Source organism: Octopus bimaculoides, chromosome 5, assembly GCF_046866305.1.
Source record: "Octopus bimaculoides isolate indiv1 chromosome 5, ASM4686630v1, whole genome shotgun sequence".
NCBI classification, from domain to species: domain Eukaryota; kingdom Metazoa; phylum Mollusca; class Cephalopoda; order Octopoda; family Octopodidae; genus Octopus; species Octopus bimaculoides.
Genome location: NC_142932.1, coordinates 29,489,136 through 29,505,411, shown reverse-complemented (window position 1 = coordinate 29,505,411; position 16,276 = coordinate 29,489,136). Strand labels below are relative to the sequence as shown.

Genomic DNA, 16,276 nt, shown 5'->3' with positions numbered 1-16,276 from the left:
CTTCTGAGGACATGTATAGGCTCAAAAGAAATGAAGCTAGCATGATCCACTGGATGTGTAATGACAGTGTGCACACTCGACAGAGTATAAGCACCCTGAGAGAAATGTTGGACATAAGAAGTATCGGATGTGGCAAGTAAGAGAGACGTTTGTGCTGGTATGGTCATGTACTATGGATGGTTGAGGAGAGCTGTATGAAGAAGTGCCAGCACAAAACAGCTGAAGGAAACCAGAGTAGAGGTAGACCCAGGAAGACACGGGATGAGGTGGTCAAGCATGACCTTCAAACATTGGCCCTCACAGAGGCAATGACAAAAGACCGAGACCTCTGGAGATATGCTGACACTGTGAAGACCCGGCAAATAAAGTGAGTTCACAGCTGTATCCTACACCAGTTTTGCATAACCAGCCGCAGCCCATTCAAAAGTACCTTGGATCGTAGGGTGACATGCTGTTGTTGAGATCTATTTAGTCAAGTACATGAACATCAACATCAAAATGAAAATCAAATGGAAATTGTAATTGTGATCCCTGTGCTGGTGGCACTTAAAAAGCACCCAGTACACTCATGGAGTGGTTGGTGTTAGAAAGGGCATCCAGCTATAGAAACACTGCCAGATCAGACTGGAGCCTGGTGCAGCCTCCTGGCTTCCCAGACCCCAGTCAAACCGTCCAACCCATACTAGCATGGAAAACGGATGTTAAACGGTGATGATGATGATGATGATGATGATGATATATATATATATCCACATACACACACAAGTTTATTAACATTATTCCTGGATTAGCATATGCCCCTCATTTTCTGTTTTTTAACATCACATTTAAAATATAGTTTAACCCAGCAAGAACCCATTTTTGTATTGATTTGTATCACAAAAGCTTTATGTACTAAAACACATTATGTTTATACATGAGACATTCATAAAATAAGAACTAACCTTCAAGAACTATATGAAGAAGACAAAAAGAAAAGAAGTGGAACGCTTACAATGACATGCAAAATGATTAAACGAACTAAAGATAAAACTTGAAAGTGATTAAAAATGATTGATTAATGGTGGATGTCAAGAGAAAATCAATCAGAACGAATGCAGGAGAATCGTATGTCTGTAAATTATAGAAGAAAGAGTGAGGAATCCCCCACATCATCATCATACTTTCTCCAAGACTAAACTCCACACTTCACCTTATTCACCATCAGCACCGTCATCAGTTCCTTTGTTACCTTCGTCACTGAAACAATTGTCATCATCATAAAAAAACATCCATATGAATATCGTCATCGTGATGACGATGACCACCACCACCACCACCATTGTCATTATTATCGTTATCAACACCACCAGCATCGTTATTATCATTGTCATCACCACCATCACCATCATTATTATTATTGTTATCGCTACCACCACCATCACCGCTGCCGCCACCATTGTCATTATCATCATTATTAACACCACCACTACCACCACCATTGCCATCATCATCATCATCATCATCATTATTTTTATTTGACATTCAGCATCCATGATGGCATGGATTGTATCCTTCAAAAAAGGCACTAACGAATTAGAGGGCCGCATCATGGATGGTGCTTTTTACGTGCCACTGGCATGGGGACCAGTCAGCCGGCACTGGCATCGACCAAGCTTGAATGGTGCTTTTTTACATGCCACCAGCACAGGAGCCAGTCAGGTGGCACTGGCATCAACCATGCTCAAATGGTACTTTTTACGTGCCACCAGAATGGGTGCCAATCATGCGGTACTATGATCATTTCATACAAAGATATAATAATATAAATTAATGATGGAATTAAATTAAATAAATAACATTGTACTCTTCACAAATTTACGCCTGTAAACTCCCAGCAAAGTATGAAGAATCAAGATTGGAAATCTTCTTTGGAAACCTCCAATTAAAGGTCGAATCCACATTCAACCTTTGTGCACCTATATTACTATATATATATATGTGTGTGTATATGTTTGTATGTATAACACGTGTTTGAGAAGATAATCAAAAGCGCTCACACACACACTAGAAAGAAACTTCTTCCATAAAGGTTAGTGATGTTTGATAAAGAATTTACAAGGTATAGAAAATACGTATTCGCCTTTATATATTTAATCCTTTATATTGAACACTCAATATTTCATCTATTCAATAAGACATATTCCATATATTCAATAAGACATTCAATATTTTATTTCATTGTACCATCCATTTTTATTTTATATTATATATTGTATATTATATTATATATTGTATATTCCATATTCTATATCCCACATTGGTTTTGCAGGAATATAAATAAAACATAAAAAACAGACAGTGTTGGAACTCTTTTAAACAAAATTATATATATATATATATATATATATTTATATATATATATATATATATATATATACATATATACATATATACATATATATATACATATATATATATATATATATATATATATATATATATATATATATATATATATATATATATATACGCATGTGTGTGTGTATATATATATATATACACATACACATACGTGTATATCTATCTATATATCTATATATATATATCTATATATCTATATATATATATATATATATATATATATATGTATATGCACATACATATACAAATATGATGTTGGTGTGTTTACCAACATCATATTTGCAGTTCGGCAAAAGAAACCGATAGAATAAGTACTAGGCTTACAAAGAATAAGTCCTGGGGTAGATTTGCTCGACTAAAGGCGGTGCTCCAGCATGGCCACAGTCAAAAGACTGAAACAAGTAAAAGAGTAAAAGAGTAAGAGTATATATATATATATATATGCATTTATATGTGTGTATGTATGTGCATGTATGTGCATGTGTGTGTGTGTGTGTGTGCATGTGTGTGTGTGTGTGTATGTGTGTGTGTGTGTGTTGTGGTAGGGAATACAGGAATACTGTATATTATGAGATATACTCTTGTATATTCATCATGCACCTGCATGCAACTTTTGTTCTTCATCAAGTGCAATGATGTCATTTTTTCGCTATTTCTCACCTACTTATTGGAAATAGCTGTAGTACCAGTGTTACCTTACTTGGTGTTTGGACTGATATGGTGTTGTCTGATCTGCCCACTCAACAAGATGCTATGGAAACCTAAAGGAGACTTAATCTACTTATGTACTTGAATGGTTTTATTTTTTTGTTGTTGTTGTATTGAAGCTATGACTCCTATTTTTTTCTCATGTGCTGTGTATCTATGGCTATATTGCCAGCAAGTCCTTCTCTTTTCTGATAAGCATAATGTGATTTAAGGGAAATTCAGTTGCTGTTTCTAACAGATCAGTTGATGCCATAGACGTTTGTTCATTGGTTAAAATTCATGATTGTTAATATTTGAAGAACTCCTTTTAATTTCACAGCAAAAAATATGCAGAATCAAGAGAGAAAATATTGGTTTCAAATTTCGACACAAGGCCGGCAAGATCAGGAAGTGGATAAGCTGAATACATTGACCTCAGTACATGACTGGTACTTATTCTATTAACCCCGAAAGGATGAAAGGCAAATTCAACCCCCGAATCTGAACTCAGAGCATAAAGACAGATGAACTACAGCTTTCCTGGAATGCTAAAAATTTTGCCAAAAATTAAAGAAATTTGGTAAATGTGTGTTGGATGGGAATAGTAGTACAAAAAAATAGACAATTTAAAGAGAATCAACATAATTTTCTACACCTACTCTCTCCTCCCTTCTGCACAAACTTATATATATCATTGATAACCCCTAATTCTATGTCTACTGTTCTCTACATCCACCCCTCAACCTACTCTTTCCTACCTTCTCTCCAGTGTATATTTATCAATGACCACCCCTTAACCCTTATTCTTCATTCATTATATCAGCCCCTTCACCCATTCCTCATCTCTAATCATCCCTCTTTCTCTCTTCACATATTCTTGCTACCTCTATCTACCTGCTCTTCGTGTCCTCTGTCCCCACTCACTTCTGTTCCCCTTCAAGTCTTTTCAGGGCCCACCCTGACACTTCAACAACGTCTGTTGTTTTTTTGTGAATTCTCCCTATATATATATATATATATATATATATATATATATATACACACACACACATATATACATGTCTGTATGATCGGTTTCTGCATTGTTTCCATCTCCCAAATTCAATCATAAGGTATTGATAAATCCAGAGCTATAGTCAAAGACACTTGCCAAAGGTGTCATCCAGTGGGATTGAACCTGCAACCTTGTTATAAAGCAAGCTTCTTAACCCCTTAGCCATGTCTGCACCTGTAAAAAAAAATTTTGAATTTCACAAGATGAATAATGGAAACAATTTTTGTATTATTGTGGAATGAATATTATTGTATTGTCACTCAATGGAATTTCAAGCTTAGCTCCTTCGTGACAGCCACACAAAGTTTCATTTTCTTCTTTTTTATTCAAAATCCCCCACCAAAAACTAAGTAGTTTTGGCAAGAGGTAATTGATTGCTATAACGATCTATTGTTTGAACAACTTAACATCAGTGTGAAGATAAATCACACAGAAACACCTTTCAAATTCAATCTGATTTTGCAAGGAACAAAACAAAACATTGATATTTCTTTACTGCTACTGACATGAGAGAATTTGTAAATTAACAAGTGATATTCTTTAGAAATAGTTAGAAATAGTAGATCAGGAGAATTGTAAGAATGTTAGACAAAAATGCCTTATGACACTTAGCAACATCTTCTTTAGTTCTGAGTTCAAATCACACCAAGGCAACTCCACCTTTCATCCTTCTGGAATTGATGAAATAGTGATCTATTAACTACTTAGGCACAGTATAATAATTTATTATACTGTGGTTGTGTAGTTAAGAAGCTTGATTCCTAACCATGTGATCTCAGGTTCAAATTCTACTGCATGATACCTCAGACAAGTGTCTTCAATTTTGTCATGGTTTTTACAGCTGGACACCCTTCCTAATGCCAACCACTTTTTCTCTATGAAATCTATGCTCAAAGATTTGGTGGTCTTGAGCCCACCAAATCTTTGAGCATGGATTTCACAGACAGAATGTGGTTGACATTAGGAAGGGCATCCAGCTGTAAAAACCATGTCAAAATATACAGTAGAGCTTGGTGCAGGGCTCTGGCTTGGCAGCTGCTGTCAAACTGTACAACCCATACCAGCATGGAAGACAGATGTTAAACGATGAAGACGATGAAATTTAGATGAAGCCCATTGAATGTGTGTGCGTCCATGCGCATGTATATGTGTGTGTGTGTGTGTGCAGGTGTGTATAGGTGTGTCTACTCTTGTTTTGACATCACAATAAAATGGGCTTGGAGGTGCAATTGTACCCGTGGGTGGGAGTATCTCCACTCCTGGTCTAAACCCTTCAAGGCAGTGCCCCAGCATGACTGCAGTCTGAATAAGAGAAGGATAAATGATATAGTCCTATTTTACTGAGTCAACTCTATATTTGTTTCTCTCACATTTACTTCTGTTTCTCTCTTTGCCCACCACATCTATTTATCCCACCCTTCTCCACACCACCGATGTTATCCAAAGGAAAGGCAAAGGGGCCAATACAGCTTGGCACCTGTGATGTTGCAACTCATTTCTACAGCTGAGTTATTTGAAGCAACGTGAAATAAAGTGTCTTGCTCAAGAACACAGCACACAGCCCAATCCAGGAATCAAACTCACAACCTCACAATCGTAAGCTCGACGCTCTAACTACTCAGCCATGTGCCTTCACTACATATATATATATATATATATATATATATATATATATATATATATATATATATATATATACATATATATATATATATATATATATATATATACATATATATATATATATATATATATATATATACATATATATATATATATATATATATATATATATATATATATATATATATATATACATATATATATATATATATATATATATATATATATATATATATATATATATATATATATATATATATATATATGTATATATATATATATATATATATATATATTTATATATATATATATATGTGTGCATATATATTCTAATAGTGAACATTTTCTAATCCTAAAGCAGATATTTGAAAAAGAGAAATGACCATATTACTTACAAAAACTGAACAAAAATGAAAAAAAACAAAGGGAAAATCTAAAACTATCTGAAACTTAAGGAAAGGAAAATTAATTATTGTCGTCATAGTGATACGGAACAAACCATCGCAAGTTTCAGCATGAAGTAACAGTAGCTGTCAGTAGGATTTTACTTAAACTTTGATAAATTACTTTTTGATAACAATTGATTTTTTTCTACCACACACAGAGGCGGGTAGGTATCTACTTCTTTAAGGCTTTATTTCCTAAAGTGCAATACAAAACAATAGGCTATTTATTTCATATTCACACAAGGCTGGAAACATTGCATCTAGCAGATGAATGGGGCAGGTATTGAGTTCTATTGGATGGTGATGTGTTGTTTTGTAGACCTCTTTCTTACATATTTGCCAACCAAAATATAATCATAAGTTAAAACATGGATAGTGATAATTGTTTATTTATTTATTTATTTTTATTTTTTTACCAGAATTCTACAAAACAAGTCTCAGTTGAATAGAGAAGTAGATTCCATCAGTTGATCCCTCTTCTGAAAATCTGTGACCGTGTACTAAGTCTAAAAATAAAAATTCTCCTCCTCACCTCTTAATCACCACCATCATCTTAAAAGTTGTTATTATTATTATGATTATGATTATTATTATTATTATTATTATTATTATTATGTTACATTTTTATGAAACTCAATCAGATAGGTGCGGGAGTGGCTGTGTGGTAGCTTGTTTACTAACCACATGGTTCCGATAGCACATAAAAAGCACCATCTGAACATGGCCGATGCCATTGCTGCCTGACTGGCTCCTGTGCCAGTGGCATGTAAAAAGCACCCACTACACCCTTGGTGTGGTTGGCGTTAGGAAGGGCATCCAGCTGTAGAAACATTGCCAGATCAGATTGGAGCAGCCTGGTGCAGCCTCCTGGCTTGCCAGTCGCCAGTCAAACATCTAATCCATGCCAGCATGGAAAATGGATGTTAAATGATGATGATGATGATGATGATGATGATGATGTAAAGTCATGCTTGATGGAATTTAAATTCAGACATAAAGATTCTGCTCTACAACTACAACTACTTTCTATCATAAACGCAGGACCAGAAATTGGAAGGTAGTAAACAATCGATTATATCAACTCCAGTATTTGACTAGTACTTTATTTCCCCAACCACTGAAATATGGACGGCAAAGTTGACTTTGACAAGATTAGAACTCAAAATGTCAAGAGCCAAAATAAATGCATTTTGTCTGGTTCTCTAATAATTCTGTCCGCCGACAACAATGGTAAATCTTTCAAATTTTGCCTTAAGGCCAGCAATTACATCAGCTCCTAATACCTGACTGGTGCTTTATTTTAAGGAAGAAATATGACAAGGCATTTTCTCCCAGCATTCTAGTAATTCTGCCAATCAAAGATGATGCTAATCTTCAAAATATGGCAACAACTGAAAAAGTAATCGAGAAGAAAGATGTTATTATGGATAGTGAGTGAAGGAGAATAAAACAGTGTAGTGGTTAAGAGTGTGAGCTGCTAACCCCAAGATTCCAAGTTCAATTCCAGGCAGTGACCTGAATAATAATAATGATAATAATAATAATAATAATAATAATAATAATAATAATAATAATAAAACAACAACAACATTGAAAAATACCTTAGGAATTCCCCAATACACCTGATGAAGGCTGGAGGGTATATCAGCCGAAACATTGTGTCAACAACAAACAAGATGAGGACAAATATCCGTCAAATGTAAATAATGTAAATAACGTACATAATTCCTCATCTCTTAAATGTAGAACAGAAAGAAAAATGTTCTTTCATGCAAAGAGGAAAATATATTATCTGATGAATAATTGATGTCATTTATGGTTGAGGGCACTGTGTAATGTTGTGAGGAATGAGAAATTAATTTGCCATTATGACAGTGAATAATTGGTTTGCATGGATTCAGGAAGCAGAGCAGATGACGTATGTGAGATGAAAGTTGTATTCACATCAGATAAAATTAAGAAATAATCAATCTAACATTCCAGTTTCAACTTTTAGCTCTTAAAACTCACTTAATTGGATAAAATGTCTGATTTTCTGGAAGTCAAGTAATTAAATGGATACAGGAGAATGTTAATTATAATTATTAACTTTGGCACAAAACCACATTATTTTTTAAAACTTTTTGAGGAGAGTTTTATCTGAAACTCTTAGTTTTAGACTGATATTTATTTGATTGGCCCTAGAGTTATGAAAGAAAAAGATGACCTCAGTGGAATTTGAACTCAGAATGTAGAGTATGTAACTAAATACTATGACAGCTTGCAGCTACTATCACACCACCATTTTCTATGGCTGACAAGACTAATTTCTTTATTATGTATGAGTTTGGTTCTTGCTTTATCAATCACTTTAGAACAAAAGATAAGGTCAACCTTAGTTGGATTCAAGCTAAAAATAGTAAATATCGATTGTGCTCACCAACATCCTTTAAATGACGATCATTGTGATAACATAGGCAAAAGACTGTTCATTTTAGGTAATGTAACGATCAATTAGATCAGCCTACGTTCTTGACTAGTACATTATTTTGTTAAACTCAGCAGCATAGTTGGGGATAAGAGAGGAAAGTGGCCTGCCCAAAGCAATACTTTTAAAGGGGCTGCAATTTGGGGTTTCCTGTATAAGCCTGGGGACCCAGGGGTGGTCATAGTAACCAGACTGAAATAATTCCATCGCAATTATCTTTGATGCATTCAGAGTTTCCAGGACCATATTATTCAGTGTTATTTCTTGCATGTTGACTGGCCACCAAAATATATAATCATAGCTTCCACAATTGTTTTGAAACTCTTAGGCAAGTGCAATGACAGCTATGCTTCATTGACGAAGTCAGAATAAAGCCAAAACTTGTTCTACAACATCTTCCATACTTATCAGAAAAACTGAAATATCATTTGTCATTGACTAATATTGATTTTGCATTCAGTCTTTCCATTTTCTTTTTTTTTTTTTTTTTTCACCTCATAATTATTCCTCGTTCAACTTTTTATTGCAGTAGTAAATATACTAAACACTAAATTTCCTACAAATTTCAAAGTGAACTTCTTTGTCTTTCAAGAGAAAATTCGTTAACTCTAGTGACTTTTCTATCATTATGGGTGTAACTTTTTAATTCATTAAAGATTTAGCTCTTTGGATCACTACATTAAGTATGTCTGCTCCAAATTAATTATGCTGAAATGGAGATTAGCAATTATTGAAAGAATAAAAATAAAATGAATAGGTGCATGATATTTTTAAACCGGTAGCTGAACAACTAGTTTACTCATCTACACTAAATAGTTGTTTTGGTGTGTCTTTATAAGGTGCTAATAAGTAGCTGCTAGTAAAAGATAACAATCTCAAATTAACATATCTTATGCAACCTATAGAAAAATGGGTTTAGCGACTGAGGTGATGTTATTAAATATCTTCACTCTCTCAAATCCTGATAAAACCTGATTTAGGTTAAGTTTATTTTATGAAGTAGCTATATAGATTGTTGACAAATCACTTTGATCTGTGTGAATTTATCAAGAAAAAACATCATGTTTGTTTTCTTTCTTCTCTCATAACAGTATCTGATTGCAATTTTCTGATTACAGCTTTCTCACACACACACATGCATGTGCATGTATATATATTATATATATAAATATATATATGTGTGTGTATGTATGTACACACACACACACACACACATACAGGGTGTGGACGGTATTTGAGGAAAGAATTATGGTTTTAAAAGAAATGTTTATATAATAACAGAAAAAACTGCATATTTATAAAAATAGCATAAATATAAAGCTAAATTATCAATTTAATAATTTCATTCAATAAAACCACCATTAACATCAATAACTGCCTCTACGAGGTGTCGAAATCATTTACAAGCTTGGATTAAGTGGTCTTTGTTCATATCAGGCATGACTCAAACTATGGTGGCTTTCAAAGACTTTTTGGTGCTACAGGGGTGTTCATTGATATTTTTTCAATGATGCTCCATACATAGTAGTCCAGTGGATTGAGATCTGGAGAATTAGGAGGCCAAATACTGGGGCAACGTGATCATGTAAATTGTCAGCTTCCATTCTTGTGTCATTTGAACCTTGTGTGATGGTGCAGAATTTTGTTGAAAGACATAAGGCCTTCCATTGCATACATTGTTGATCCAAGGCTTAACAAATTTATCCAGAACCTCAATATACACAGCAGCATTCACCCTAAGGCCTTGTGGAAAAAAGTGAGGAGGTATCACATGTCTTTCATTGCTAACAACGCCCCAAACCATGATACTTGCAGGAAATTGTGTGTGCATTACTCTTGGAACCTCAGAAGAGCCTGCACACAGCCATCTGTCATTTCTTCTGTTAGTTTTCTGGTCCTGGTCAAGGTTTTTCTCATCTGAGAAAAACCAAATCACACCATCTTTTGATGGATTTTTAAGTTTGCTCAAAAGTCCTTTGGATCTGATTAAATAGTTTTCTTTTGCTTTTTCTGACATGAATTGATCTCTCCTCATCACGTAAGATTTGTATCTGATGTCTTCATGTACAATATTTCTGATTGTTTTTTTCTGACACATGAAATCTTTTTGCAGTTGACCTCATTGATTTTCCTGGATTGTCTCCAATGTTTTGCTTAACTTCCTAAATAAACTCAGGTGTCCTGATACAATCAGAGCATTTAGAATGTTATTTTACATTTTGATACAGGTAATATGCTTCCATCATCTTTCTCTAACTCACACCGAATCTTATGGACAAAAGATCTTGCAACTTTCAGACAACGAGAATTTCTAAATCGCCATGCTTTGCTTCCAAAGCCACAATCACAGCATGCCTTTTCATTTCATTTGTAAGCATAGAATGTAGTGGGTGCTTTTACGTGCCACCGGCATGAAGGCCAGTCAGGCAGTACTGGCCTTCATGCCAGTGGCACGTAAAAGCACCCACTACACTCTCGGAGTGGTTGGTGTTAGGAAGGGCATCCAGCTGTAGAAACTCTGTCAAATCAGATTGGAACCTGGTGTAGCCATCTGGTTCACCAGTCTTCAGTCAAATTGTCCAACCCATGCTAGCATGGAAAGCGGATGTTAAATGATGATGATGAGGGCCTGTCATTGTTATTTTCTGAAATAGAAGTTCAATAAAAATTAGTGAAATAAAACAATGACTAAAAATGCATGTGTTCTCAAATACTGTCTGCCTCTTGTATACATGTATGAGTACACACACACACGTTATCAGACAGCTGCTCATAAATTAGAAAAGGCACACTCATTATGAATAATAGAACAGTTATAATTTCATAAGAGAGTCTATATATAAAAACTATTATTTAACTCCAGGACAGGTCTTGTTTCTGCAAGTCAAATTCATGACTTGTTTTGCCAACCAGGTTTACACGTGAGAAAGTAGTAGCTAAATAATATCACCTCAAAGGCACAATGAAGCTTTTGAATAAATCAAGACATGAATCAGACAACATGAACGAAATACTAATTTGTGATTACTATTTTCTTTGTTGTGGCTGAAATATCCTAACGAAACTCATTTACAAGATATAAAAAAAACTGATATGGATGTCTTTAATATAGAATTTGAAAAAGATACGTGTGCTGAATGCCACACATTCTGGCCAAGATATAATCCAGTCATATTAATTTTTACTGTGGGTGCTCAGAATACAACTGTACCTTGAAGAAGATCAAATAGATCATACAAAGAAAAAATATATTTATAACTTGGGGATGTATTATGTTTCAAAGAGTAGGAGTACAGTTCATTAAGGAAATGAATGAAGCTGAAACTTAGTAACGTGTGTGTGTGTGTGTGCGTCTCTTTCTCTCTTGCTTTCTAAGATGTTCATCTAGTTTAATTTATTTACCTCGCACTATTTCATGTTGGTTGTGTCCTTTCTATTAAGTACCGCCTGACTGGCTCTTGTGCCGGTGACACGTAAAAGCACCCACTACACTCTCGGAGTGGTTGGCATTAGGAAGGGCATCCAGCTGTAGAAACTCTGCCAGATCAGATTGGAGCCTGGTGCAGCCATCTGGTTCGCCAGTCCTCAGTCAAATCGTCCAATCCATGCCAGCATGGAAAGCGGACGTTAAACGACGATGATGATGATGAATGCATCTTCATCTTTATTTCTCAATTTCAAATTCAAATGCTTCATCCTATCAAAATATTATGCAGAAATGATTACCTCCCATACATTAACTGGCTGCTAGGGGACATCACATGGTCGTTAGCGTTGGCATTGCCATCATCATCATCATCATCATAATCATCATCGTTTAACGTCCGCTTTCCATGCTAACATGGGTTGGACGATTTGACTGAGAACTTGTGAACCAGATGGCTACACTAGGCTCCAATCTGATCTGGCAGAGTTTCTACAGCTGGACGCACTTCCTAACTCCAACCACTCCGAGAGTGTAGTGGTTGCTTTTTATGTGCCACCAGCATGAGGGCCAGTCAGGCAGTACTGGCGACGGCCACGCTCAAATGGTGTTTTTTATGTGCCAACTGCACAGTAGCCAGTCCAGCAGCACTGGCAATGACCTCACTCGCATGTTGTTTTTCATGTGCCACCGGCATATATATATATATATATATATAAAACATCATTTAATGGTGGCTTGTGTTGGATGGTTTGATAGGAGTTGGCCAAAATCCAGGATCCACACCAGGTTCCATTGTCTGTTTTGTCATGGTTTTTTACAGCTGGATGCCCTTCCTAACACCACTCACTTTACAGAGTGTACTACATGCTTTTTATGTGGTACCATCACCAGTACTCCAGTACATTTTACACATGTATATACATATATACATAAATGTAAAAGACTTTTTCATTTTCCAGAGAATCAAACTAATACACCTGCTTGTTCATACACCTGTCTTCATCTTTTGTTTTTCTATAAATTTCAACTATATATATAAATACATATATATATGCAGGAGTGGCTGTGTGGTAAGTAGCTTGCTTACCAACCACATGGTCCTGGGTTCAGTCCCACTGCGTAGCACCTTGGGCAAGTGTCTTCTACTATAGCCCCGGGCCGACCAAAGCCTTGTGAGTGGATTTGGTAGATGGAAACTGAAAGAAGCCCGTTGAATATATATGTATATGTGTAAATATATATGTGTGTGTTTGTGTGTCTGTGTTTGTCCCCCCAACATCGCTTGACAACCGATGCTGGTGTGTTTACGTCCCTGTAACTTAGCGGTTCGGTAAAAGAGACCAATAGAATAAGTACTAGGCTTACAAAGAATAAGTCCTGGGGGCGATTTGCTCGACTAAAAGCGGTGCTCCAGTATGGCTGCAGTCAAATGACTGAAACAAGTAAAAGAGCATTTTTTGAGAAAAAAAAAGAAGAATGAAAGCTTGATAAAAAAGAAAATATTTATTTATATTTCAATATACATTAGAATATAATATTAGCTGATAAATATTTCTTACAGCTTCATATAATATATATATATATATATATATAAAATTTATAGTTGGAAAACAATTAATTAAAAGAACATGATTTTATAAGGGATATTTCAATGAAATCATAAATTATGTTGGCAATATATGTACTGTTAGCTTCATTTCTGTCATATTAATTAACAGTTTGGTTTTAAAAAAATCTCCAATTATTTTGAGATGTATTGTAAAATAATTGCACCCTCTGAATGAATTTATTTTGTTTATATATACAACATGGATTTTGTGAACCATAGCCACCCTGGTTAGAGGTTTCTAATAGGTTAATCACTGGTTCAATGTATTTCCATTTCTGAGAATGATAAGGGTATGTCTCTGCAATTTGGGCGGAATAAATGCAAAGTGTTTTTGTGACGCATTAATTTCTTGGCAATTTTGGTTATGTGTATGTCATTATGCATACGTATACACGTGATAAGCTTATGAATGTACTAGTACTAGTAGTGTGGTTGTAAGTTCTGGGAGCACCAGTTGTGTGAAACAGGTTCAATTTCTGCCCGAGCCATTTTACATCACATAATTGGAATTTCAGTAACTAGAGTGTGTGAGTGTGTGTGTGTGTGTGTGTATACACACACACACAAATATCTATATATATATATGTATGCATTTATATATCACTTATAAATACATACATACATATATATACATACATCATCATCGTTTAACGTCCGCTTTCCATGCTAGCATGGGTTGGACGATTTGACTGAGGACTGGTGCAACCGGATGGCTACACCAGGCTCCAATCTAATTTGGCAGAGTTTCTACAGCTGGATGCCCTTCCTAACACCAACCACTCATGTATGCATTTATATATCACTTATAAATACATATATACCTAGATATACATACACATATATACACACATATATATACATACACACACACATATATATATTTAGAGAGAGAAAGAGGGCAATAGGTAGACAGAAAATGGATACAGAAATATATATACTTGTATTTATTTATTTATATATACTAGGGTGAAATATATATATATATAAATACATATGCATTTACATATTTATACATGTACATATAAATGTGTAGACATGTATACAAATCTATCTATTTGTCTACACACACACATAACACTTAATCAAGGATATTAGTAGTTACCAGTTTGTCAGTAGTATGTGTGTGTGTATGTGTATAAGACATTTGTTTTATACAGGATGTTCAAAACGTCTCTCTGCTTACAAAATAAATATTTATAAGATGGTATAAGACTACAAAAGAATATATTAGACTTTACAAGACTTTAAGAAACTTTATAAGAGGTGTTGAAAGAGTCGTCCTTCATTTCCAATACATAAAATTTAATTTCTTTTTTTACTGCCATGTGAGCACTCCCTAGGCTGAGACTCCCTGCGGAGAGACATTTTGAACACCCTGCATATACTGATTGCTTTTAGAGTTGCATTTTCAGATGCTAGCATGGGTTAAATGAATGTAGTATTGGAGCATTGTTTTAACAGTCAGACGACAATCCTGTTGATAAACCTTACTTTGTTTTTCAAGGAGCCTGTAGAAAAAGAGGGGCAAAAAAACTTGGGAAGAAGTACTGAAAGCTGATTTCAGAAGGTTAAACCTGATGAAAGACATAACAATGAACTAACAAGTGGCAAAAGGCTAAACTAGAGAAGATCCATCCAGTCCTTGGATGCATGGAAAAACAAGTGTAAATCATAATGATTTTTTTTTTTTTGTCTTTCACTAGTAGTCTGTGACCATGACAGGATACTCCTTTCAATATGATTTACTGTCAATTATATTTACTGTGTACTATGATATTTACGCCAATTTTCTTGGAAATTACGTAATACTAAGTGGACAATCATATAAGGGGAGATAATTCAGTCAGACATGATATTTGTTCAAATCTACTGCTGACACCTGTTGATATTAAATTATACTACACGCACACACACACATTCATAATCATCACCACTATATCTTTTTCGTCTCATTTCCATGCTGATACGGGTTGGATTGTCTGAGTAAGCTGTTCCATGGATTGGATCAACTGGAACCTGCGTCATCGTAACCGACAGAGTGTCAGTATATAACTCCTACTAAAGTACCTCTTTCTTTCGTTTCTCCACTCACTCATATATATGTATGTGTGTACATTACAAATATATATATATATATATAAATACAAATAATAAATGAGTATATGCATATACACGTACATGTATGTACATACCTACATCTAACTGTGTATATAGATACATATCTGGGTACAGGATGTTGCAAACAAAACGTCGACAAAATAATAAACAGAGTGTATATATATATATATATATATATATATATATATATATATATATATATATACACACACACATATATATATATCCATCACTGTCGTTTACCGTCCGCCTTCCATGCTAGCATGGGTTAGATGGTTTCACAAGAGCCGGCCAGGTAAAAGCCTGCACCAGCCTTCTGTGACTGTTTTGGCAAGATTTTTACAGCTGGATGCCCTTCCTAACACCAACCACTCAGCAGAATGGACTCTCTCTCTCTCTCTCTCTATATATATATATGTGTGTGTTGGATGTGTAATGTCAA

The 16,276-nt window shown here is 34.9% G+C and overlaps 2 protein-coding genes across 3 annotated transcripts in view; both read right to left on the bottom strand.

Annotated features, from left to right (window-relative positions):
* Positions 1–16,276, bottom strand: part of LOC106881640 (putative G protein-coupled receptor 156) — a 66,506-nt gene that overhangs the window by 35,903 nt on the left and 14,327 nt on the right. The window lies entirely within an intron of this gene.
* The window catches only part of LOC106883079 (TLC domain-containing protein 5), a 33,059-nt gene continuing 21,062 nt past the window's right edge, over positions 4,280–16,276 (bottom strand). Inside the window, exon 5 of the mRNA XM_052967876.2 lies at positions 4,280–4,318. Within this exon, the coding sequence (XP_052823836.1) occupies positions 4,295–4,318 (24 nt within the window). The 3' untranslated portion in view covers positions 4,280–4,294. The remainder of the gene's footprint in view (positions 4,319–16,276) is intronic.